Raw genomic sequence first — 27,747 nt, forward strand, 5'->3', positions numbered from 1 at the left:
TAGCCGTAGCCAATCTCTACGTTTTAGAGACCCGGAGGAGACCTATGTGGGGTGCAGATTATGGCACGTCTTCCTACTGTAGGGTTCTTACACCTTCCTCCAAATCATCTGGTCCTGGCCACTGCTGAAACAGTATACTGGGTTAGGCCTGATTCAGTATGTCAATTCCTATGGTCTTATGCTTCTTGTAATAGGAATGTATCTGTGTGAAGCTGCTTCTTTTTTAATTAAATTAAATTGTTATTTTATTTAACTATCCACTGTCCATGTAACTGTCCTGAAAGTTAGTTGAGCTGACCCTGGGTTTAACATTCCAAATCTTTGAATTGATGGTATGTAGGAAACCATGATCTTGAAGTAATCAAAACATATTTCATAAGAAGACTTGGATGGCGACCAACTCTGTCTTCTAGTGCTCACTGTTTATGTTGAGGAGAGGTGGGGGGGTTTCAGCCACTTCCTGCTAACTAGTTATGTAGAGAAACAGAAGTAGTTGAAAGGGCCTGGTACCTACGGAAGGAAATGCAGCACTGCTTTTTCTCTCAGATCAGAGCAATATTCCGGCTGATGCTTTCAGTGGATATTTTTAGAGTGTTTTGTTTCTCATACCTTGAAGAGATTCCAACATGACACTTGATGTTTCTTAATTGTTCTTTTCACCCTTTTCAGTGGCATGTTTCTGCAGTTGTTATAAAAATCAATTTAACACAATTTTGTGTAGTAAGAACATAGCCCGTGAGCCTGTTTTTTCCCTGTCAGAGGTACTGAGCACCCTCAAAGGCAACTGTAGTCAATGAGCTGCATGTTCTCAGTGCTTCTCAAAATCAGACCCTGAGTGTATTACTCCCTTAAAAATAATAGTAGCCCATAGGCTATTAAGTGGGAATCCAGGTTAGAGAACAGAATAGGATTTTCAGAACTAAGACGGTGGATATGGAAGCAATTTTTTGCATTGTTTTGAGGGAGGGTTGGAAAAATTGTGGAGTTTCATTTCATTTCCTTTAGGAAGGAAGCAACTTAAGAAACTACAGAGGCCTCATTCGCATTTTTGGGTAGTCATTAATCGTTTGTCAGTAGTTGGAGATCCACTGGGTAGTTGTAAAAAGAAAAGGAGGACTTGTGGCACCTTAGAGACTAACCAATTTATTTGAGCATAAGCTTTCGTGAGCTACAGCTCACGTCATTAGTCTCTAAGGTGCCACAAGTTCTCCTTTTCTTTTTGCGAATACAGACTAACACGGCTGGTACTCTGAAACCTGTCATTGTACTGGGTAGTTGTGAAAATGTTTGCAAATCTGCTGCTTGTATTAGAAATCTGGACCACTTTGTGAATAGAAAGAGGACACAATTTCCAGCGAATGTTAATTACACGTGCAATGCAACCAGCCCTAGTCATTGCATGTCAAGGAAATACATTGAAAAGCATTCAAAAGTAATTAGCTTTCTGGCACTGTACCAAGATTCTTAAAGCATTAATAAGATAAGATATTTGCATGAGTATTGTTTCTGTTATGCTGCAAGCATATACGGTTCTTGCTTCGGTATCAGATGGTTGCAAACAAATTTGGTACTTCTGATATTGATACATTTGATCACTTAAAAGAAAACTGGATGAGTAACTGACTTTTCTTCTTTATACGATGGAAAACTTCAAGTATAATGCACAGTGTCTCTAAATACTGATGGTACTTGCTTTTAATATAAAAACTTCATAAGGTCAAAAGAAGCTTGTTTTATTCAGGTCATAAGAATGTAATATGATCTTATCCAAACACTGTTTAAAAGTATAGGGTGTTTATCAGTTTGGGGGAGGGGGGCTGTGGAAAGAGAGGATCTGTCCCTTTCTGATTTCTTTGTGTCTCTCCCCTTCTCAGAGAGAGACTGACAGCTGCAGAGGAAAACAATAGCATCGCATATAAAGTGCTTTTACCTAGTGATTGCTGCCGAGTGAAATTGACTAGGATCACATAAGATGCTTGTCTGTATTACTCAGCAGCTGATTTTTCAGGTAAAGTTCTTCTGAGGTGGTGGTACTACTTTTCTGCAGCTGCTGGCATTTGTCGAAGGGGACCGGCTTGATGCATGGTCAGAGTGGATCTTGGGACTGTGGAGTTGCTAACTTAAGTTCACATGAGCTATGTTTTCCTCACGGAAATTTATTTTTCAATAAGTATAATATACATGATGCACTTACAGTAAGCATATTAAGGGCTCTCCTGTTCCTGAGAGAAATCAATTCCCAATAAAATACAACAGTGAAAACAGAATACGCTCACGTTCTTTCAAACTGTGAGAAGATTCAGTTCTACTAGCATTTTCTGCTCCTGCTTAGAATTTGAATTAAGCAATCATTGAGGCCTAGGTCATTTCCTGGGAGTTTAATGTGAGTTTGGCCTCTGCAGTGGGAATTTGGCTTCAGGCCATTAACTTCTGCTGGTCACTGATTTCCCTGACAATGCCCTCTCCTAAGGAACTTTTACTCTAAAATTAATTCTGTAGAAATTAAATATACCCTTCCTCACTCCATCTTATTTCTGTACTGTGTGTTTCTAGGGAATTAATACCCAGTTATGCTAGCCTATTTAGGGTGGCCATATTTCCCAAAGTGAAAACAGGACACCATGGGGTGCTGGCTCAAGCTCCCCACAGCCACTTGCCCGAGGCTGCTGCTGGCGCCCTCTCTCATCCCCCTCCCACAGGACTATCATTAGTCACTCAAACCCTGCTTCCCCCCTGCACGGGGCTGTCATCTCTGCTTATGTTCCTCCTCACCACACCCCACTTTTATTTAAAACAAATAAAAATAAAAAAAATGGGCATTTGTCCTGTTTGCTCTTGCCAACTGATCAGGGCTAATAAAAGGGACTCTCCTTGCCAAAATGGGATGTATGGTAATCCTGAGCCTATTGGGTTGCCTTTTGAACTCTTCCTTTTGGCTTAGATTTAATATTACAGCCAGTCTGTCTGATATTGCTACAGTAGCAAAATGCCAAAGAATCATACAAAAGTTCTAAGTAGTTCTTAGTTCTTGACTATTCCAGGTTGGATTGCTGAAGAGACAATACCACTACATTTCTTTCCCTACTGATGCTTTTTTCAACCCTAATGCATTTCTGAAAGCTCAACTAAACACTGAAGTGTAGAGCTGACATGGAAAATCCCTCATTTAATTTGTATCAGATTACCCTTTTTATTAAAGCATGATTGGAGAGCCCGTTCACTGCTTTACTTCGTGTGGGATGTGCCCAGTGATACTATAAAGAAGCTGCAGTTCATAATATTAAGTTGGCAAGAGAAGTGTTAAAGTTGGATGTTGTACAATACATTGTCTTTACACTGAATTGTCAGTCCAGTGCGTAGATGGTTAATCAGGACAGTTGTTTTACTTTTATGTAGCAAATATTGATTTCCTATTTCACTGTTAACCTTGATTATCATGCACATTGTAGGGAGAGTGGTCGCTTTGGATGAGCTATTACCAGCAGGAGAGTGATTTTGTGTGTGCGGTTTTTGGAGGGGGATGGGGGGGTGAGAAAACCTGGATTTGTGCTGGAAATGGCCCACCTTGATTACCATACACATTTTAAAGAGAGTGGTCACTTTGGATGGGCTATTACCAGCAGGAGAGTGAGTTTGTGTGTGGGGGGGCGGAGGGTGAGAGAACCTGGATTTGTGCTGGAAATGGCCCAACTTGATGATCACTTTAGATAAGCTATTACCAGCAGGAGAGTGGGGTGGGAGGAGGTATTGTTTCATGGTCTCTGTGTATATAATGTCTTCTGCAGTTTCCACAGTATGCATCCGATGAAGTGAGCTGTAGCTCACGAAAGCTCATGTTCAAATAAATTGGTTAGTCTCTAAGGTGCCACAAGTACTCCTTTTCTTTTTATAAAATAATTTGCTATTCAAGGGGTGAACATAAACCAGTACCGGGTTGAGCTGGCAGATTGCTTGAAACAGTAGCTCTAAGAGGTGTGAACTGCCCCATTGATCAGAGTCAGGGCTCCATGATTCCATGAACTGGTAATGAATTCGACAGGCGTGACTGCATTAGGATTTCCCTTCTAACTTTTATGAAACTTGAACAAGACAATCGTGGGTGAACACTACCACACGTCTAAATTTGATGCTGTAACAAGTAAACTAGCTGCATAGTGACTCAGCATACTAAATGTCATATCTGGAAAATGACTAATAAAACTGGACCAAAAGTTCACTATTAGCCATGCTTAATTACTCTCTCTCCCTCCCTCCCCGAGAAAGACATCACCCCTTTACCTTCGATATTTTTTCATCCCAAAGCATGTTCCATAAGAAAGTGAGAAAAACTTGTTAGGTCATTGTAGAAGATGTATTGGTGTTTGGCGCTACTGTGGAAAAACACACCAACGTATTAGAGACACGGTGGGTGCGGTAATATATTTTATTGGACCAACTTCTCACCTTGTCTGTGTCTCTATCCTGGGATCGACAAGGCTACAACTATACTGCATACATCAACCTGTGTCATTTTTCTAGAGATCTAGGGGCAAAAAGGGGTCGAGTAAAATCCAGATAAAAGCATCACGTTTTTAACTGACCTAAGCAGTTAGATCTTGGAGAAATACTGCTTAACTGTGATACAGTTCTTTTTAAAAAGCCATGCATGCCGCTAATAAAGTCTGTTAGGTTCAGCTGCTGCCTACAGGTTATATCCCTGCAAGCAAACACAAGCACCATATGGTGTCAAAATTAGGGCTGGTCGAAACTTTTTTCAGTGGAAAATAGTTTTCTTGACTGAATGAAAATGTTTGCGCAAAGTATCAACCTTTCTTTCTTTTGTCTGTCTTCAGACAAAAAACTTATGTCTGAAAACCATAGTTTTCAGCTTACATTTTTCAGGTTTTCAGTAACTGAAAACCAGAATATTTCAGCTTTCATCTCTTCAACAAAATGTCAATAATTTATCCAAAGGAAAAAACATTTCCTGACCAGTTCTAGTCAAAATGTTAGAATAGACACACATTTTAAAGTCTGGAATTGCAGAATTGCTCAGGAGATCCTCTTCTGAAAGGGTCATTCATAGAATCCTAGAGATACGTGTAGGGTTGGAAGGGACCTTGGGAGGTCATCAAATGCATCCCTCCCGGCATGCTGAGACAGGACCAAGTAAACCTGGACCATTCCTAACAGGTGGTTTGTCCATCCTGTCCTTGAAAATCTCCAGTGATGGGGATTCCACAACCTCCCTTGTGAGCCTATTCCAGAACTTAACTACCCTTATAGTTAGAAAGTGTTTCCTAGTATCTAACCCAGTAGTCTCCAAACGCTCAGTCCCCCTTACCCCTGTCCATGTCTCTGCCCTCCTGGAACCAGGGCCATGGCTTGGGGGACAGGGGTGGGGGGGAAGACGGGGTAAGCAGGATGAGGCTGGGGCCACAGGTGGGGGTAGGTCTGGGACCAGGAACAGAGTCGCGGCCAGGGCCAGGGCTGTGAATATCGAGAGCAAGGAACAATATTATAAAGATGCTCTTGGTGGTGGGTACCATATCAGAGGAGTGACTGCTCAACTTGGCCTTATGGGACCTCTTGGACTGGTCCAAGAGCATCTATGCCCCCTCTCAGCCACTCAGTCCCAGAGAGAGTCAACTTCTCCAGTATCTATAGCAACCAGAGAAGATCCTCCTCCTCCTAATCTACAACCTCCCTCCTTTTTGGCACCTAGAGAGGAACCCCAGAATATTTCCCCCACATATTTCTTCCTCTTCCCCAGAGGAAACATGACTACCTCCTGAGGACTTTAAAGGTTTTCAAGACCTCATTAGGAGGGTGGCCACATTTGTACAAACTCCTGGACATCTTACAAACTCCCATTCTGGGAAGGGTTGCCCATCCCATTAATTAAGCCTTGTTTGAACCTGCAAAGATCCTTTAGCAGACACTGGTCTCCATTCCACCCACTGCCAAATGAATGGACAGATGGTATCAGGTTCCCCAGCAAGAATTTGTGTATTTCTTCACTTATGCCATCCCAGACTCATTAGTGGCAACAGCAACAAAAGAACATTTGAGGCAGTCTCACCCTCAGGCTACCCTGAAGGATAGGGAGTGTAAGAGACTGGACCTATATAGCGAAAAGGCTTACATTACCATGACCCTTCAGATGAGGGTGTGAAATTACAAGGCATTTTTGGCCAAATGCACCTTTATTAACTGCTCCGAATTTTTTTTGACAAACTGCCTGAAGAATATAGGGATCAGTTTTTGGTCATAGTCTCCAAGGTCATCTCACTGCTTGAACGTCTGTCCTGGCAGCTATTGGTGCATCAGATCCTGCATCATTTCTGATGGCTACAGCCATTTCAATGAGACACTCTTTTTGATTCTAGGCCTCTGGCATTCCTAAACAATTAAAAATGCAGTAGAAGATCCACCATTTGAAGGTGCTAAACTGTTTTCTCAGAAAACTGATGATGCAATGCACATGTTGAAAGATTGTCAATCGTTTTGTTTGCTGGGTGTTTACACCCCAGTAATAAAAAGAGGAAGCAGTTTGAGGCCCAGAACACAATACAGATCTTACTACCAGCAGAGATCTCAGGGTGCCTCTAGAAGGAGATCTAAGCCACTTAGATGTCCCCCATTAGCATCATAGACCCTTTTCATCAGACTTTGTTCACTTTGAAGCAGTTTTTTGATTTCTCAGTTGATGACTGCATGCTGACTGTGTTTCATCTTCTACATCCAGACCCTCCATTTTGGAAATGTTCTCTCTCTTCTGTAGTGCATGGACGGAGATTACATTGGACCAATAGGTGCTCAGCCCGGTAAGAGAAGAATAGGTTATCGAGTTCATATACTTCCCTTTCCCTGACCCGCCTTCCTTGTCCCTTTTCAGGGACCCATCCCATGAGGTTGTTTTACATCAAGAATTACAGTTTCTATTGGAATTGGGGCCAAGAGAGGAAGTTCCTTGTCAACACATAGGGAAAGATTTCTATTTATGCTACTTTCTGATTCCTAAAAAGAGAGGTGGCCTTCGGCCCTTTCTGGATTTAAGAAATCCAAACCATTTTATCAAAAAGACAGTCAACCTGACATCTATTATCCCTCTCTTAGAGATTAGTATGCTGCCCTCGACCTGCAGGATGCGTATTTTCACATGGCAATACATCTTGGCCACAGAAAGTATCTTTGATTCATGGGAAACAACATGCACTGCCTATACACTGTGCTGCCTGCCAGCCTATCCTTGGCCTAAGGGTATTTATCAAGTGTATGATGGTAGTGGCAGCTCACCTGCACCATTTAGGAGTTAAAATATTTCTCTGCCTGGACAGTAGGCTTGGTCAGGGAAGGTCAGGATCTCACAATCAAAAAAGCAATCTTATCGTCAGACATCTGTTCTTTTGTCCAGATTGAAAACTGAATGTAGAGGAATCAACATTACAAGCAATGCAGCAAGTAAATTTCATAGGCGTAGATCTTGATGCCACGATTCCCATTGCTTACCACCCGACAAACAAGTTCCAGTCCATGGTCTTTGTCAGAGGGCCTCAGTTCCAACCTGAGGACCACAGTGAATTAATGTCTAGCATTGTTGGGTCACATGGCCTAGAGTGTGTGAGTGGACTCAGCATGCCAGACTTTACCTCAGATGTCTGTAGACCTGGCTTCACTTAGCATAGCATCCGGCAAACATTTTCTGGATTTGCTGCTTTGTGTATCTGCCCAAGAGCTTCAGCCCCTGTTAACACCTCAGAATATAGGCAGAGGGGTTCCATTCCTTCCACCAGAACCAATTATGGCTTTTATAATAGATGCGTCCACCAGGGATTGAGGGGCCTATCTGGGTCAACTTCAGGCTCAAGCACTTTGGACATCTAAGGAACTTTCATTCCATATAAATATGCTGGAACTTTGAGCTATTCTTTGGGACTGTGAGATGTTCATTACCATCATCAGGTGGTTCCAGTTCTTACCAAAGACATCACCGATATGTTTTATCTGAACAAGCAGGGAGATGCAAGGTTGTCTCAGCTATGCCAGGAAGCGATCCACTTGTGGAACTTCTGTATAAAGACCAATATCTCACTAAATGCCTTTCACCTCTTGGGAGCGAGGAACTCTGTATTGCAGATTCCCTCATCAGATACCTCCATAGATCATCACGAGTGGTCAATAAAGAGGCCGGTCCGCAGTAGAACCCCATTAGTGGGGTTATCCGATAATAGACCTCTTTGTAACCAACCTGAACAATAACTGCAGGAGGTTCTGTTCTAGGGCGGGTCACAGCCCAGGTTCCATTATCAATGGCTTTATTTTTTTCCCATGTGTTGCCCATGTTTCCTCCAGTTCCTCTGATTCCAAGGATGATAAGAAAAGTAAGACAAAGAACCCTAATCCTCATAGCGCTTGCCTGGCCAAGGCAGTACTAGTGCATGGACGTACAGCAACTCTCCATCTGGCCACCCACACCTCTATCTCTGCTTGAGAATTTTTTGCCTCAAAACCAAGGGAAGTCACTGCACCCTTACCTACAATCTCTTCACCTAACAGTCCTGATGATCTCTGGTTGGTCAATGAGGAGAAAGTCTGCTCCTGAAAAGTCCAAGCTGTTCTGGTGAACAGCAGAAAGGATTACACCAGAGCCATGTAGGAAGCAAAATGGAAAAGGTTTTCAGTCTGGGTGGAATTGCATCAGTTATCTCCTGGTAACACAGAGATTAGACATATGTATGCCAGACTGTTACTGCATCTGAAATCCTCTGGTCTCTCAGCTCTCCATTGAGCATCAATTTCTGCAGTATGCCCATGAGTGGAGAGGTTTTCAATCCTCTGGTACCCATATTTTGAAGGGGTCTTATCCATGTCTACCCTCCAGAGTCTGAACCAGTACCTTCCTGGGACCTGAATTTTAATACTGTCCCATTTGATGAGACCCCTCTTTGAACCTTTGGCAACAACATCCCTGCTGCTGCTGTCAGTGAAAATGATAGGATGTTTGGGAGGGCTCTGACATTTTACCTGCACTGCACAAAGTCTTTCAGATCCTCTTCTAGACTGTTTTGTTGCCTACACTACTGGGGACTGGGTTAAAGGGCAACCTGTCACAGCTCAGCATATTTCACACTGAATTTCAGATTGTATTGAGCTTTGCTATGATCTGGCAAATGTCTCTCTGCAAAGGAAAGCAGCCCGCTCCACTAGGGTTCCTTCCATTTTGTCAGCCTTCTTGAGTAATGTTCCAATAGCAGACATTTTGCAAAGCAGAAATGTGGTCATCTGTACATACATTCTCCAGATACTGTTACCTCAAGGTTCATGAGGGGACGCCAACTTCAGCCAGTTGGTGTTGCAATCTCTCTTCAAGTTATCTGATATCCACCAGCTGCAAGGAAACTGCTGGTGAATCCCCTGCAGTGGACTGTGTGTGCGCACAGTCGCTCCACGGAGGAAAAAATGGTTACATATCTGTACAGGAACTGTTGTTCTTCCAGATGTGTTGCGCACATGTACATTCTGCGACTCTCCCACCTTCCCCACTACTTTGAGTTTAGCTTACCAGCAGTGCAAAGAAAGGGAGAAGGAGATGGCGATCACACCCCTTTATACCCTTGGTTTGGTGCCTGAAGACAGCAGGGGCACCTGTGCTGCCTGCTGGTATGGCTGGTAAGTCTCCAGCCGGAGTGTGTTTGGTGCACATCCACCTACAGTGGAATGTACAGGTGCACAACTCATCTCGAAGAACAACCGTGACTGTACCAGTAAGTAACTGGGTTTTTGTTATGAGACATTTATATTGCAATAGCTCCTAATGGCCACATTATGCTAGGTGCAGTACAAACACATAACAATGACTACCTACACTAAAGAACTTCCAGTCTAAAAGATGACATCTAATGAGTGGGTGAGCCAAACGAGTAGGCTGGGATCGAAAGCAGGAAAGACAGGGAAACAAATTGTAATAGGAGGAGCGCAAGTTCTTCGTAGTGGTGGGGCTACACTGTGGAGGGCTTTGAAATTAAGGAGAATAAATTTTGTATTTCATGCAGTGGAAGAGGAGGAACCAGTGAAGAGTTTTGAGTGGATTGCTGTAGGTGGAGTAATGAGCCAAGAATGATGATCTTAGCAGCATTTTGGAAGGATGTGAGTTGGGGGAGGATGGAGTTTGGAATTGTCAAAGCCAGAGAAGAGGAGACTGCAGTAGTCAAAGTGCGAAGTGATCAAGGGCTGAACAAGACTTTTTGGCAGTGTGATCAGAGAGGAAAGGTGGATCTTGGAGATATTGTGCAGGAAGAAGTGGCAAGTTTTAGATGTGGCCTGGATGAGCTCAAGTCATTGTGATGTCTGCTGTGACAGAGAAAGAGGAGGGAAGGGAGGTCTTTACGGGAAAAAATCAGGAGCTCTGTTTTGGCCGTGCTAAATTTCAGTTGATGGCAGGACCTCCACAAGGAAATGTCAGAAAGACAAACTAACATAGTTGCTTGCCGGGAGGGAAGGAGATTTGCCAGTCAACCACAGAAAGTATTTGTCAACGGTGATTATAAGAATGGTGCCTGAGATACCAAAGTTTCCATTCATATTTAAAATAAGGAATAATCTAAGGCAACTGCGTAGTATCTGTTGGTTGCCTTTTTAATGTACTGTATTCTGGGAACAATATGAAGTGGCTTTTCAGATCTTTTTCTCAGTTTTTATTTTTTCTCTGAGTCATGACTTTACTAAAACCAAGTCCTTTGTGTTTCCCTCTTGCTTCTGTTTTCAGGACAAGACATTTCAAAGAGAGCATCAAGTTTATCCATGAGTGCCGGCTTAGAGGTGAGAGCTGTCTTGTTCACTGGTACGTATGTCAATTGTTTAAGAATATTCTAATTTTTTTCCCTCCATATTTTTTTTAAGTCTGTGATAAATGAGTGTTGCCCACCCTGCTCTTTTTTAACAATAATACTTCTGCATTTATACAGCACCTCACATCTGAGGATCCCCCGCCAAAATTAAAAACGGTTGTTAAGCCTCGCTCCACTCTGGATATTGAGGCACAGAGAAGTTAAGTGGCTGCCGGAACACACAATGTGTCGGTGGCAGAGCCAGGAGTGAAATCCAGAGCTGCTGACTCCGGTCCCCCACTCAGACCTTGGGACTATCTGTTCCCTGTGTTATATTTTAACAGTAGTGTTGCATCATCTATTTGTCTGATTCATGCTAGTCACCATTTTCTTCTCTCACAGACAGTTCCTGTGATCCTAATAATTTTATCAGTTCCAGTTGCAACTATTTTTGCTGCTTTAGGGCTGCTGGAAATGTTCCTCTCAACAGAAACTGGTGTTTTAAGCTTCACTGAAGCATTCAAATATCACAGCTGTTGCGAGCAGATTACTGATTAGAGAGGGAGTCCTGAGACATTAACTGCCTTCAAAGAGTTAGAATATAGAAAAGGAAAGCCCATCATGGTTTTTCTTACTGTCGTTGCTTGTGGTCCCTGTGCATTGCTGCAATGTCTAACTAGCATTTCAGAACCTGTATCTAGAGTCAGGTCCAGTAGTTTGAGCACTGGGCTTGGAGGTAGGAACTCCAGCATTCTAATCCTGTTCTGCCATTGGCTCATTGTGTAGCTTTGAACAAGTCGATTAACCTCTCTGTACCTCGCTCTCTTCATATGTAAAATGGGGATATTGACCTACTTCATGAGGGTGTTCTGAGATGGTTGGTTGATATTGTGCTTTATTGTTTATATTCTTTGAGAGTGTGAAGTGTTAAGTGAGCAAATCTACAACTGTCACTCAAATGTATTCTTTATCTATAGTAATAACACCACTTTTCATCCAGAGCTGTCAAACCACTTGACAGTGGTAGGTTCTCTCGTTCTCCCAGTGTCACAGATGGTGAAACTGAGGCACTGAGAAATAAAGTCACAGAGCATGTCAGTGGCAGACTCAGAAATAGAACTGAGAACTCTGAGTCCTGTGCTCTAATGTTCAACTCTGTCTGAAAGTTTTTAATGAATTTAAACCCAATCTCATTAAAATGAGTCTTTTCCAGCACATATAGATCTGTCTTCTTATTTCATGACCCTATTCTCTCTGGGGGCATGTTTTGTTTTTTATGTCTGGGTGACTCGTATCTAGTTTTTAAGAAAAACAACAAATACAAAATTGTTCTCAGGCTTTCTCATGGAGGCTTTTTATTTGTTCTTTGTTTAAAAAAACTCTCATCTGAACTGAATTTCAGTACAGCTCCTCTCTTGGGGTGCCCATACTGCACGTGGATTCACTTCTCTACATTTCAAAGTCCAGTACATTGACCTAAAGATATTTTAATAGTTATATAGGAACAGCCACCACAATGTGCTCATTACTTTAATCTCCTTAGTTTAGGTAATATATTTTACCTGGTAAAGTGCTGTGTAAATTTATGATGCTATATGAGACAATGAGCGTATTTATTTTAAGACTTTTTATATTTTGTATCTATTTATTTTGTCTCATTTCTGCTGCAGTCTTGCTGGAGTCTCTAGGAGCGTAACTTTGGTAGTCGCTTACGTCATGACAATCACAGACTTTGGTTGGGAAGATGCATTGTCTATTGTAAGAGCATCGAGATCCTGTGCCAATCCTAATATGGGCTTCCAGAGGCAGCTACAGGAGTTTGAAAAACATGATGTTGACCATGTAGGTGATTTTTGTTGACCAATTTGGTTGCTTAAGCCATAAAGTTTTGGACTGTCTCATAACTTTAGAAGGTTAAAGATTAGAAGATAAATGGCCCAGAATGCAGCAATAATACAAATGTACAAATGATGCTAATGTAAAAACTGTTTTTTCACATCTACCTAGGATGTTCAAGCAAGAAAAAATAGTTTTTTCAAATTAACAATGCTGTAAACAAAACTTGAGATCTGAAAGTCAAGCTGGGTTCTCTTCCTGGCTTATGCATCATCACCAGTAACCAACATTTTGTATCACTGGAACTTAACTAACAATTGTGGGGATGATGCATGAACCAGAATGGAATCCAGCTCCTTCTCCTTGAGCTGGGTTGGTTCTGCAGGGCTAACGGGAGTTTAGAAAAATAGTAATAACCTGTTTTTGTCAATAACATAAACAATACAGCTGAACACACACTGGGAACAGGTCTGTTGAGTAAGGAGGCACTGTTTTTACATAATCACTTTTCTGACCATAACTCCATTTTACATTGCTCAGCACATTTGTCCTCTCTTTCTCAAGTCACTCTTTTTTTTTTAAAAGAAAGTAAATGAGGTAGGGAGGTGGCTTCATTTTTCTTCCAGGATTTCTTGCAGCAGAGAGCTGAGAAATTACTGTGGCATTTCAGTAATGCAGTTTTCAACTGTAAATATTTGTTTTTGGAAACTATTTAATTAAATATTTCCTGGATCATTCAGAACTGATATTAATGGGTGGGTAACTGACTTTTTAAGATACAATATAAAGGGACTTTCCAGACTAGTCTCCTTCCTCCCTTATATGAAGGTTTACAGTCATTTCAGATCTAATTGGACTGAGCTAATAACCCTAATTGTCATTGTATATGCAAATAACCTTGAGAAGAGAGTAACGTCTTTTTTTTTATTTTAATGTCACAATGGAAGGGTGCAGCAGTTTCTTCCCTGAAAGGGAGGCACTAGGCTACAAAAAGAAATGCTCACCTGTGGACATAACTTGTTGCAAACGGTTGTATCTCTCAACCACAACTTTTGGGACCAGATCCTCAGCAGATGTGAATCAGTGTACTTCTATTCATTTCAATGGAGCTATGCCAATTTATACCAGCTGAGTATCTGGGCCTGAGTTTTTAATTACAGCACCACTTGTCCATGGTAGCTCTGTACAAAGTATATTGGGGTTTCAGGACATTTGATCCGTTAGATTTGATCTTCTAGGCTTTTAGGCATTGAAGATCCTAACGTGTTGTGTTGTGTATCCTTCATAAATTTCCCTTAAATGTGCCTTAAGTTCTCATCTTTGATATGACTACAATATAAATATATTTTGCTTATTCAGTATGTTTGATCCTGCAAGATGCTGAGCACTATGGTCCTGATCCAGCAAAGCACTTAAGCATGTGCTCAACTTCTAAGACGTGAGCAGTCCCATTAATACTTTTACGACTATTTGCATGCTTCTGAGTCTGTGTTTAAGTGCTTTGCTGGGTCACGGCGCAATTGCTGAGTTTCTTACAGAATCGATCTCCGTATAGTTACTAACTGAATGGATACCTCCAATCTAATATATTTCATACTCTTCCTAAACTTGCCAAACACTACACAGTTGATTAGGAAAGAGTCATGTGACCTAAAATAGTTTTGCCTTCATAGCTAATCAGTGATAGCAGGGCTTAGAGTGGGAAGGTGCTGCCTGCCAGCCTTGCTTTGCCCAGCTGATAGACAGCAGTGGAGCTACAAAAGCAAGAAGAAAGAGCAGGAACCACTTATTCTTTGAGGGCCTCCCCCTCCCCGCAACAGCTGAGCAGAGTAGGAGCAATTGTAATTGTTCCTGCATTGAGGCTTCACTGCCAGGTAAGTGGGAGAAGAGTCAGGGCAGGAAGAAGGAGAGGCAGGTTAAAGAATTTGCACGCATTTGTAATGTGTTTATTTGATACAGCAAGAGATTATATAGGCCAGGTCACCAGCTGGTTGTAAATTGACATGCCTCCATTGAAGTCATTGGAGCTATGCTGACTTATACCTGCTGAGGAACTGGCCTTATGTAAAACGTTGAATGCTTAAAACGCCTGGTTTAGCCACTGATCCCACAAAGACTTATGTACATACTTAACTTGATACACATGAGTAGCCCCATCAACATCAAACTAAGCACATGCATAAATCTTTGCAGAATCAGGATCTGAGGCTGAAGTTGTATCTTTCACACTCACACACTCTGCAATGGATTTTTTTTTTTTTGGCAGATGCATATTTTACAAAATGTTAAACATTTAAGTTTTCCTTCCCTTCTCCCCACATCCAACTAAACCATTTAAAAAGCACAGTAATGCACTTCCAGGTATGTATTAAACAGCCGATATACTACACCCCGCCCCAGCATTGATGTGTTGAAATAAGAACGGTCATGTTGGGTCAGACCAGTGGTCCATCTAGCCCAGTCTGCCAACAGTGCCAATGCCAGGTGCCTCAGAAGGAATGAACAGAACAGAACAATCGTCAAGTGATCCATCCCCTGTCGTCCACTCCCAGCTTCTGGCAGGTCAGAGATTTGGGGACACCCAGAGTATGGGGTTATGTCCCTGACCATCTTGACTAATAGTCATTGATGGACCTATCCTCCATGGACTTATCTAATTCTCTTTTTAACCAGTTATACTTTTGGCCTTCAGAGCATCCCTTGACAATGAGTATATCGTGTGTGTAAAGAAGTACTTCTTTATGTTTGTTTTAAACCTGCTGCCTATTCATTTCCTTGGGCGACCCTTTGTTCTTGTGTTATAAAGGGGTAAATAGCACTTCCCTACTCACTTCCTCCATGCCAGTCATGATCGTATAGACCTCTCTCCTATCCCCGCCCCCTTAATCGTCTCTTTTCCAAGCTGAGCAGTCCCAGTCTTTTTAATTTCTCCTCCTATGGAAGCTGTCCCATCCCCCTGATCATTTTTGTTGACCTTCTCTGTCCTTTTTCCAGTTCTAATACATCCTTTTTGAGATGAGGCAACCAGAACTGCAGGCAGTATTCAAGGTGTGGGTGCACCATGGGTTTATCGAGTGGCATTGTGATGGTTTGTGTATTCTTTTCTATCCCTCTCCCCTAAGGGTTCCCGACACTCTAACTTTTCATCATAGATTTTTTGACTGCTGCTGCACATGGAGCAGGTGTTTTCTGAGAACTAGCCACTCAAACTCCAGACTCTTCCTTGAGTGGTAACAGCTAGATTAGACCCCCTAATTTTGTATGTATTGTTGTGATTATGTTTTCCAATGTGCATTATTTTTTATTTATCAGCACTGAATTTCATCTGCCATTTTGTTGCCAAGTCACCCAGTTTAGTGAGATCTCTCCGTAACTCTTTGCAGTCAGCTTTGGACCTAACTGTCTTGAGTAATTTTGTATCATCTGCAAACTTTGCCACCTAGCTGTTTGCCCTTTTTCTCGATCATTTATGAGTATGTTGAACAGCACTGATCCCAGTACAGATTCTTGGGGAACTCTGTTATTTGCCTCTCTCCACTGCGAAAACTGACCACTTATTCCTACCCTTGGTTTCTTATCTTTTAACCAGTTACTGATCTTATAGCACCTTCTTTCCTATCCCATGACTGCTGACGTTACTTAAGAGCCTTTGGTATGGGATCTTGTCAAAAGTTTTCTGAAAGTCCAAGTACGCTGTATTAACTGGCTCATCCTTGTCTGCATGTTTGTTGACAGCCTCAAAGAATTCTTAGATTGGTGAGGCATGATTTCTCTTTTCAAAAACCATGTTGACTCTTCCCCAGTATACTATGTTCATGTTTGTGTCTGATAGAATCATAGAATATCAGGGTTGGAAGGGACCACAGGAGGTCATCTAGTCCAACCCCCTGCTCAAAGCAGGACCAATCCCCAATTTTTGCCCCAGATCCCTAAATGGCCCCCTCAAGGATTGAACTCACAACCCTGGGTTTAGCAGGCTAATGCTCAAACCACTGAGCTATCCCTCCCCCCAAACTAATTCTGTTATTTACTATAGTTTCAAGCAGTTTGTCTGGTAATGAAGTTAATTGCCTGTAATTGCCAGGATAGTCTCCGGAGCCTTTCTTGAAAATCAGCATTACATTAGCTATCCTCCAGTCATCTCGTACAGAGGCTGATTTAAGCAATAGGTTACATGCCCCAGTTATCAGAGTAGCAGCCGTGTTAGTCTGTATCTGCAAAAAGAAAAGGAGGACTTGTGGCACCTTAGAGAGTAACAAATTTATTTGAGCATAAACTTTCATGAGCTACAGCTCACTTCATCGGATGCATTCAGTGGAAAAAGCTTATGCTCAAATAAATTTGTTAGTCTCTAAGGTGCCACAAGTCCTCCTTTTCTTTATACCCCAGTTAGTAGTTCTGCAATTTCATATCTGAGTTCCTTCAGAACTCTTGGGTGAATACTATCAGTTTAATTTGTTAATTTATTCTAAAACCTCCTCTGTTGATGCTTCTGTTTAGACAAGGACACCATGATTGTGAATAGTTCCATAATTTACCTTTGTGACATTTAAATTGGTAAAAATGGCCATTACTTTGCCAGTTCTTCCGCCCAAAGTGTGCTTGTATTTGTGGACAAGCACGTGCTGCGGGAGTCCCTTATTCTAAATTTAGAGCCCAATTCAGCAAAACACTTACGCATGTGTGTAACTTTTTACGCGTATGAGTGGTCCCATCGACTTCAATGGGCCGACAACTATGCTTCATCACACGTTTTTAAGTGCTTTGCTGTTTCAAAGCCATATAGTGCAGTATTTGGGGCACTCTTCTTTAGACAATCAGGGTTAGACTGTAAAAGGTTTAAACTATGTGATTTGGACATTATTTTGACTACTTTAATGTTCTTGAAAAAGATGTTATTTACTATTAAATGATGGTGTAAGAAGAGTGTTCTTTCTGCATCCGGTTTGTGTTAATAACTAGCATATCTACTATGTGTTTAACTTCTCCAGTTCAGGCAGTGGCTGAAGGAAGAATATGGAGAAAATTCTTTGCAGGATGAGCAAGAAGCCAAAGTTCTTCTGAGTAAATATAAAGAGCAGGCAGTGACGCAACCAAGTCCTGGTGGGAGACAGTGGAATAATAACTTTTCCTCACTGCCTTCCCTGTCATACAACAACTACACAACAGAGACCTAATCACTCCAGGCTGGATTCACTTTCTTTTTTCCTTTGACCTGTTTAAAAACAGATGTCACCAGTTTCCCCTCCACTCTCTACAGAAGTCATGCGAGCTGTACCCTTGTGGAAAATGTGATGAAAATACTATACAGCGTGTGTGTGTGTGAGACACAATTTTACAGTTTTATGTAACATCACTCTCTGTAAGCTTCCCTGCAGAGAGGCACCCTTTATGTCAGGTTCTCACTGCCCTCAAACTCCATCCCCTTCGTAATATGTGCCTCTCTAAAAGACACTCGTATGCGCATGATAACATTGTCTCCAAAGAATGAGCTTCCAAAGTGTGTGAGTACTTATGCATTTTTTGCTTGTGCTGCGGGTTGCCGTTCGAACTTAGCTACCTCAAAAATGCTGTTCTTGTCACTGAGGTTGTAAATGCAACTTTGAAAATTGCCTCGTATAATCTCAATTTTACACTTGATGAATGCAAAGTGTGTGTGTCATAAAAAAAATTTGAGAGGTTTCTGGTTTTCATTTAAATTATTCATAGTTGTCACTGGTTTGAATTAAAAATTAAGATGTGTGAATTCCATCTATTTTGCCAATTTAAAACCAGTGGTCAAGTTTGTCAGAGTGCACATGTAAACTAAATTTTAAACCAAAGTAAAAAACTAGAGGCCAGATTCTGCTTCTGGTTATCCTGGTATAAATCTGGAATAGCTCAGTTGTAGTTATTCTGGATTTACAACAGTGTAACTCCAAGCAAATTACTGAAGTTGTTCCAGTTTTACACTGGTGTTATGGTGAGGAGAATCCTTACTTTTAGTCTTTGATTCAGAGTATGTAGGGGTATTGCTTAAAGATTCCAGAACAGAAAAGGATGCTCTCCCAACCTGCAAGGACATTTCAAGTGTATACTGTGGATGACTTGGACATTCAGTAAGAGAGAGATTCAGCACACTGTACTTAACCAGAATTTTTTTTATTTCATGTCCTATGACACCCTAACTTACAAACATTTAACGTGGTCCCCTTGATGCTTGCTGCCAATGTCTTCACACAATGATGAACTCTGGGATGGACTGGAGACGGACTGTAGGGGTAAAGTAAGCCCCAAAATATTTTTGACATCTTATCCATTTTAATGGAATGGAAAGTATGGATATTAAAAATCCATTAACGCAAAAATTAGGATTTACATTACTACTATATTCCATCTCAGTCTGCACCAGAACTTTATGTTGTGGGCCTTATCGCACCACACAGTGCTAGTATATTACATATGGTCAGAACAAATTGTTACTCTGTTGGTGGCAGGTGTTGGGATATTGTAGACGTGGAAAAGTCTTAACTTTTGTTTCTAACCTAATAGCTTGCTGAATACCATGTGTGCATGTTACTTAATCTTTGCAGACCACCATCGTTCATAGATAACACTTGGCTAGCAGGCAAACAGGAGACTATATGAATTTCAATAGGAGACAGGTTTAGTAATTGCCCAAGACAATACTACCTTCTATGCATCCAACTGATGGAAGCTTCCATTCACGGTCACTAATTTTTGTAGACTGCAGACTTTCCTCTTTGTAAAAGAGTCTTACACACAAGATTGAGAATGATGAACTCAAACCTGTATTCACAATAAGATATGTATAGCATTTTTGGCACATGTACCAAAAAAAGACACAGTTGTCAAAAGTATTCCAAGTATTTACAGCAGAAGTAAGTCTGTGTGTGTGTGTGTGTGTGTGTGTGTACACAACATACAGTTGTATATACCAATGTTAACTGCATATGACACATGTTCCAGAATGTGGTGTTGCATTTCTTTTTCCACAGCAACACTGTGGGTGCTGAAAAATTTAAAGTTCCTTTATGCTGAGAACAGTTGGAGACATCTGCTAATGTGTTGTGTTCAGGTTTGTTCTTTGCTTTTTTGTTTTAATTGGCTGGTTGACTTCCAAAGTGTCAACCTCTGAAACAACATTTGATGCCTGCATAGTTGACATGTCTCAATAGCCATAAAGCCCACACACTTGTGAAGCTGCAACTGGAAAGCAGACTCAAGAGTAAAGTAAGAAGATCCATAGGTGGGAACTGGAGTGTTTGTTCCCAGCACACACACTTTCTCTTTAATGGACCAGAGGAAGGTATCTGCATAGATACTTTTAGCTGGGGTAGAGTAGATCTTCATCTCCCTGATCTTCAATGGTTGTGTATTACCCTCCTAAACCTAGGCCACAATTGCACCATCCTCTCCTTCAAGAGAGTAGAACAGAATTAAGGGAGAGAGAGGGCAACAGCAGCATAGGGAAGCCTGGGCTGCCCTGTCCATGTGGGGAGTGGGACAGTAGGATCCCCTGCATTAGTAAGTTATCAAGGCACAGAAGGGATGGCAGTCGCACCTAAACCTTCCTCCGCTCCTTTAAGAAAGGAGCGAAACAGACATTGTCCAGAAACATAACACAATCTCTTCTCTTACCAGCCTTCCAGTGACAGCTTAAAGGGCTAATTGACTATGTGGATATATAATTATCCACCAGAGGACAGTCAACATTCAGGTGATTGACTTTAGCAGTGTAGACTGTGTCCAGTTTTTTCACATACTTTCTGTATTTGTATTTCTAAGCCTCTCTGCTTTATTTTGCCTTCCACTATCAAATGCATGAAACTTTTTAACAACTTATTGAGCATCCTGATTTACACGGATAACGTACTATTTTGTAAACTTAATATTTTTTTGTGACTGCAAGCAAACATTTTAGCATGATTCTACAGGTTACTTCATAAGTATTTTACCCTGATTTTAACCTGGAAACAGTTGTTGCTTTGATTATTTTTCTGGGGTGATTGGAAAACTATTATGGCAAATTCTAACTTTAAAAAAAACAAAACAAAATGTTTATAATGGTCACTGTATATTACTACGTCAGTGAAAGATTACAGTAAATACTTCAGCCAGTTAGGAACTATAAGCCCAGTAAGCTTGGTTCTCTGTCTTCCTTTTGGCATTCTAATAAAGCCTCATCTTTGGTTGCTTTTCTCGATGGTTTGTATTTAATAAGTTCTACAATTTTCTGTAAATAAAAGTAAATGTTAATAGCCTATCTGTGTATTTTCTTGAAAGACCTAAATTAATATTCTCTGCTAGATCCCTGGTCCTTGGCTAGCATCCCTACTGTTTACAAACAGAGCCTACCATGAACTGATTCACTCTGGTGTTCAAGTGAAGTTGTGCTTTGCATCACAGAGCTCTCTGCAGCCCAAGAAGGATCTCCTGAATCCTTCCATGGGTTCATTGATCTCGGCCAGGTGAGTCAATGTCCCTCTCCCCTCCCCCCCCCCACTCACTCCACCTGTTTTTAAAAAAAAAAAAAGAAGGGAAGGGAAGGGAGTACTAGCAAATGCTTTTACTCTGAACAATGGAAGCCTTGCTAAACTTGGTCACTGTAGTGCCACTGTCTGCCGTACCCGGGCTGTAAGAGTCTGAATTCTTGTCAGTGTTCAGCCAATTAAAGACCAGCGTGAAAACTGCCTTGAAACTGAAAATCAGGAATCCCGGTGTTAATGTATATATTTAAATAGCTCCTGTGCTCTGCTTAGTGTATTCCCATGTTCCTTGAAGTCTTTAAACCATGATTTGAGGACTTCAGTAGCTCAGCCATAGGTGAGAAGTTTATTGCAGGAGTGGGTGGGTGAGACTCTGTGGCCTGCATTGAGCAGGAGGTCGGACTAGATGGTCCCTTCTGACCTTAGTATCTATGAATCTATGTTCCCCCTTCATATAAGTAGCCTGTCTGGAACTGGTTATCACTGCAGTAGCAGACAAGAACTGTTGCACGCAGTTCCCCAGGCAGCTGAGAGCTAGAACAAGACATGCAGTGACTTGCTGACATTTTCCCCTTTGGCATGTATTCTTTTCCTAGTATGCTGCTGTTTTAGCTGTTCATTCAACTAACTGTATTTTACCATGTGTTGCAGTGTGGCAGTGCAGTGGTATTTCTTGCTTCTACTAACGTAGCGCCTAGGAGCTCACTGTGCTAGTTATAACCCACATTACCACAATGTGGGTCTTCGTTCACCCTCTAGTGGCTGGTCCATCTAAGAGGCTGATGAATCAGACCCTTATGGGACAGTCATCACAAAGTGTATTCCATTTACAATATATGAAATGCGTTAAACAGTTAAGCTTCCCAGAACTGCCGAATTAACTCAGATAGTTTTTATGGCACTAAGATATTATTGCTTCATAACTGGTCAGTAGTCTTTGGGAAACCAAAACTATTGACCAGTTTAGCCATTGCCTAAGACATGGCTTCATGGTTTAAAACAAATGAACTTCGGGCCAGATCTACACTACAAAGGTTGGTTGGGTATGGGGGGGAAAAAACCCACACCCCTTAACCGGAATAGCTATGCTTCCGAAACTTCCAGCGTAGATGCGGCTATGCTGACGTAAGAGTTGCATTTGTCGTATAAACAAGATGTTGGTCCCAGAGAATTTTGAGGCTCTGAAACATTTAATGCAAAATTTGATATATTTCAACGATTTTCAGATATCGGGTCTGATCCAGAGCCCATTGCTGGGACTGCTCACATGTTAAAAGTAAAATTCATTTGTAAGTTCTTTGCTGAATTGAGCCAGAGCCCAAGTCAGCTGGGGAGTTAGCATGATTCCATAATATTGATTCATTTTATTATTTATTCCTTTGTGAACCACAGCTTTTTCAACATAATCTGTTCTAGCACTGAGTTTTAGGGCCTGATTTTTCTCTCATCTACACCATGGTAGGCAATAAGAAATCAAATGAAAGGACACCAGTATGAGGAGAGAATTGGGGGCCTTAATCTGTTTCGCCAATGTAATGCTATACTTTCCATGAATTTGCAGTCCTCTAAGATGTGTATTATCTGTGAATTTGATTTGCGTACCTTCCATTCCATCTTCCATGGTGTTAATGAAAAATGTTGGACTTTATCAGACCCAGAACTGACTGCTGCATGACTCTATTCAATGCCAACTGCTAACTTGACCATGAATCTTTAATAATTATTCAGTATGAGTGTGAGGTGCATCCTCTTCTATATCACTGACTATAAAATAACCAGACACCAGTGATCATTTTCATCTCCCCACCATCCTCTTCTCACTTAGGAAGATTAAGATGATGTGTCCTAGGTTACTGGGATCTTAATAAATCAAAGCACTGAGCCTCAGTGTTGCTTTATTGCTCATATTAGGACTGCATGACAGTACTCACTAAACTTCCCATGTCCTGTCTTTAGCATACAGGGGGCTAAATGTGACAGTGGGGTGATTCTTTTGAGGGCAATGTCTCAAGGCATTGATGATGATTTTATAGAATCCCCTGGAGATGTAAATATGTGACTGTTACAAAGTTAGTTATTTATAAATTATATTCTCAGCAGAACTTTAAATATGGTTCTTGCTTTACCACATGGGCCGAGCTCATTTAAATTAAACGATCTGTGACTAAACTTTGTAGCTCTCCAATATTTTTCTCTTATCCTTTGACAAGTGGGCAAATTCTTGTCTGAACATCTGCAAGTTTAGGTTTGCATTTGCTGTAGCTAATTATGCAAACTGCAGTTTACAAAGAGTTAATCACTCACAAGTTGCAAGATTACATACTGTAGCTTTCGTGTAGTTTCTAGTACAATTATTAGGAGTTGTCACCTAACAGTATAAGCAGGTGCATTATTACCATGGAAATACAGCAGAGCTCATAATCCTAATGAAAGGTCAAAGTCTTCCTGAGATAAACCTGGTCCAGCTTCATCAAATTAAGGCAGAATTAGGTTGCTAATATAGATTTTTCAGATGGTTTTATTCCAGCTTCTATTCCAGGTGCATTTCTCATACATAAAAAATTGTATCCTCCAGTTTGCATCTCCAACGAATTATGAATAAAAAGTTGTAGTGTCTTTGTAGCTGTTAGTCACAGGATATTAGAGAGACAAGGTAGGTGAGGTAATATCTTTTATTGGACCAACTTCTGTTGGTGAGAGACAAGGTTTTGAGCTTACACAGAGCTCTTCTTCAGGTCTGGAAGACTTACTCAGTGTCGCAGCTAAATACAAGGTGGGATGAATTGTTTAGCATAATCTGTTCCATCTTGTATTTAGCTGCGATGCTCTGAGTACGTTTTCCAGACCTGAAGAAGAGCTTGGTGTAAACTGATCAAATATTTTGAGATTGACCTCTAAACTACTTGGCTTCAGGTTCAAACATGTAGTTCAATATGTCTGCTGCTTGGGCCAACAGATAATCAGGGGTGCAAAAATATAGCCTAAGTTTTGTGCACATGCATTTACTGGAGGTCCTGTTTGAAAATCTGTGTCTAGGTTGCGTTAAAAGGCAGTGATGTTTGTTTTGACTATTCAGACACAAGGAAGAGAATCTTTGCTATGACTACCTTTTTAATAAGTGAATTCTAAGTAACTTTTTCCTTGTTAATTTAAATATATATTTTTTTAAATTCTGATGTTTATCCCAGGACCCCTGAGATAGGTTAACTAATGCAAATGCCAGCATACTATACAGTTTTGCAAGATCTCTTATTTGTGTCTGTGATGGGATATATCTGGCCTTTGCGGCTTCCTACAGGAGTCCCCTTGCTTCTGCTACATCTTTCCCCAGGAAGCACCGAAATGACAGGAAAAGAGCAGCAAAGGCCTGCCTAGAGGCCTCATGGATGCAGCCAGTTGGAGCCCAGAAGGCTCCGATAAAAGGAGCTGCAGGGCCTTAGCAGGTGAGTTCCTGGCTGGGCAAGGAAGGGTGCTCCTCTCTGGCCAAAGGAGCTTGATGGATAATGAGAGTTTTTCTGGCTGCATTTGCTTGATCTGGGTTTGCAGGGCACGAGGACCTAAGAACCTTAACACTGAGGTAAGGGTGGAGCTAAAAGGGGCTAGGTATGGAGGAGGCCCAGGGAAGCAGCAGCAACAAACTGAAGTCAAGCAGGGCATAGCTGCTGTTTATAGGGTCCCTGGGTTGGAACCTGGAGCAGTGGGTGGGCCTGTCTACGAACCACAGTGGCATAAACCCCAAAAGGGCACAGGTCTTATTTGAGAGCCCAAAGAAAGGGGTGAATTTAAAGGGCCTAGAGCTGGAGTGGAAGACACTCACAAGGGCAACGGGACTGTTCATTTATTGAACTCTTTACTACCCCAGAAGGGGTTCATTTGGACTGTGAAACCAAGCCAGGGAAGATTCACCAAGGTTGGCTGGCAGCCTGCAGTGGGCATGAGGGGTGAGAAAAGGACGGTGGTACTACACCCAGCTGCTAGGAAGCACTCAAGAGGTGAGTGCTCCCTTTACAGTATCACTAACATTTAATACAACTGAATATATTTGCCATGGAGCATCTTGCAAACTTTGTATGCTGTTGCTCTGTGTACACTAATGCCTGAAGTACAGACAGTCCTTTGACGTCTGTGGACCTCATTTACAACAGTCATGTGCCCAGTAATGGCTCTCACAACACTGGATGTTAGTTTGCTCTTAAGAGGGCATGTTGACCCACAACATTGCTGAGGTTGTCCCTGACCTGTTTTGAAAAAGAGCCATAGGATCCTGAACTTCTACCTGAGATGTCGGAGAGATTTTGTTTGAATGACCCACCCAAAAGTTGGTTCTAGATTACATAATGATTTTAAATAGCATTTCACTCTGTTGTGATCAGCTTATTGATTATCCATATATGCTATAGAGAAAGTTATGCAGTGGCGCTCTCATAGATCCAGCTTAAGAACACAAGAATGGCCATACCGGGTCAGACCCGTGGTCCTTCTAGCCCAGTAATCCTGTCTTCTGACAAGGGTCAGTGCCAGATGCTTCAGAGGGAATGAACAGAACAGGGCAATTATTGAGTGGTCCATTCCCTGTCTTCTAGTCCCAGCTGCTGCCAGTTGGAGGTTCAGGGACCCCTGGAGCATGGGGTTCTGTTCCTGACCATCTTGGCTAATAGCCATTGATGGATCTGTCCTCCATGAACTTACCTAATTCTTTCTGTTTTGCATCCTGCTTGTGATCAGTACAGAGTGGTGCACCATATTCTGAGCAAATGCAGAGATGACCTTGATATAGCCAGTCTTTTGCCTGTGGAACATGTATCATCACAGAGGGTGCCTCCCTTCACCATTCATAAATAAGTAACAGCCCTTCTGCAATCCCTGTGTGTCCTCAAAAAGATGTGAGACCAACTTTGTCTCTTGCCATAAAGCCTTTGATCTATTGCAGTGCCTCTTTAATTTGATCCTTTGATGATGATTATTTAGCTCAGTTTTAGTAGTATCTTTCCCATGGGCCTGATTTAATACCCATTAAAATCAATAGAAAGGCTTCAATTGAATTCAGTGGGTATTGGATTAGGCCCCCGCCCCCACATTTGGGGACATCTTCTGCCTCATGCAGTGGTTGGCCAGCTGTTACCTCCTGTCTAAAGTCCCACCCTCTTTACAAAGATCACCAACTCACGGGACCTGGCTGACCCGTTTACAATATGGCTGCAATTTCTAATGTTTACGGGTCCTAACCATGTTTGGAGTAACGTTGTACCACTGAGCTAAAGCCTTGGGCATGTCGACTTTCCATTTTAATAGGGCTGTCAAGCGATTAAAAAATTAATTGCAATTAATCACACTGTTAAACAATAATAGAATACCATTTATTTAAATATTTTTGGATGTTTTCTACTTTTTACAAATATACGTAGATTTCAATTACAACACAGAATAGAAAGTGTACAGTGCTAACTTTATATTTTTGGTTACAAGTATTTGCACTGTAAAAAAACAAAAGAAATATTTTTTCAAATCACCTAATACAAGTAGTGTAGTGTAATCTCTTCATCATGAAAGTTGAACTTACAAATATACAATGATATACAAAAATAACTGCATTCAAAAATAAAACAATGTAACATTTTAGAGTCTGCAAGTCCACTCAGTCCTCCTCCTTGTTCAGCCAATCACTCAGACAAACAAGTTTGTTTACATTTGCAGGAGATACTGCTGCCCGCTTCTCGTTAATAATGTTACCTGAAAGTGAGAACAGGCATTCACATGGCACTGTTATAGCCAGCGTTGCAAGGTATTTATGTACCAGATGCATTAAAGATTCACATGTCCCTTCATGCTTCAACCACCATTGTAAGGGACATTCATCCATCCTCATGACAGGTTCTGCTCGATAACGATCCAAAGCAGTGCGGACCGATGCCTGTTCATTTTCATTATCTGAGTCAGATGCCACCAGCAAAAGGTTGATTTTCTTTTTTGGTGGTTCTGGTTATGTCGTCTCCACATCGGAGTGTTGCTCTTTTAAGACGTCTGAAAGCATGCTCCACACCTCGTCCCTCTCAGATTTTGGAAGGCACTTCAGATTCTTAAACCTTGAGCCAAGTGCTGTAGCTATCTTTAGAAATCTAACATTGGTACCTTCTTTGCGTTTTGTGAAATCTGCAGTGAAAGTGTTCTTAAAACGAACATGTGCTGGGTCATCATCCAAAACTGCTATAACATGAAATATATGGCAGAATGCGGGTAAAACAGCAGGGGACATACAATTCTCCCCTAAGGACTTCAGTCACAAATTTAATTAATGCATTATTTTTTAATGAGCGTCATCAGCATGGAAGCATGTCCTCTGGAATGGTGGCCAAAGGGTGAAGGGGCATACAAATGTTTAGCATATCTGGCATGTAAATACCTTGCAATGCTGGCTACAAAAGTGCCATGCAAATGCCTGTTCTCTATTTCTGGTGACATTTTAAATAAGAAGAGGGCAGCATTATCTCCTGTAAATGTAAACAAACTTGTTTGTCTTAGTGACTGGCTGAACAAGAAGTAGGACTGAGTGGACTTGTAGGCTCTAAAGTTTTACATTGCTTTGTTTTTGAGTGAAGTTGTCACAAAAAAAATCT

The 27,747-nt window shown here is 41.4% G+C and overlaps 1 protein-coding gene across 6 annotated transcripts in view; it reads left to right on the forward strand.

Moving 5' to 3' along the window:
• Positions 1-20,908, forward strand: part of DUSP22 (dual specificity phosphatase 22) — a 57,291-nt gene extending 36,383 nt beyond the window's left edge. For 4 of the 6 annotated variants that reach the window (XM_048839746.2, XM_075125400.1, XM_075125398.1 and 1 more), the window contains 3 exons: positions 10,748-10,822; positions 12,479-12,650; positions 17,636-20,908. In XM_048839746.2, coding sequence (XP_048695703.1) covers positions 10,748-10,822; positions 12,479-12,650; positions 17,636-17,821 — 433 coding nt within the window. In that variant the 3' untranslated portion in view covers positions 17,822-20,908. The remainder of the gene's footprint in view (positions 1-10,747; positions 10,823-12,478; positions 12,651-17,635) is intronic. The other 2 variants (XM_075125401.1, XM_075125402.1) reach the window with 1 other exon arrangement.
• Positions 20,909-27,747: the final 6,839 nt, after the last annotated feature.

The sequence above is a fragment of the Caretta caretta genome, chromosome 2 (genome assembly GCF_965140235.1).
Source record: "Caretta caretta isolate rCarCar2 chromosome 2, rCarCar1.hap1, whole genome shotgun sequence".
NCBI lineage: Eukaryota > Metazoa > Chordata > Testudines > Cheloniidae > Caretta > Caretta caretta.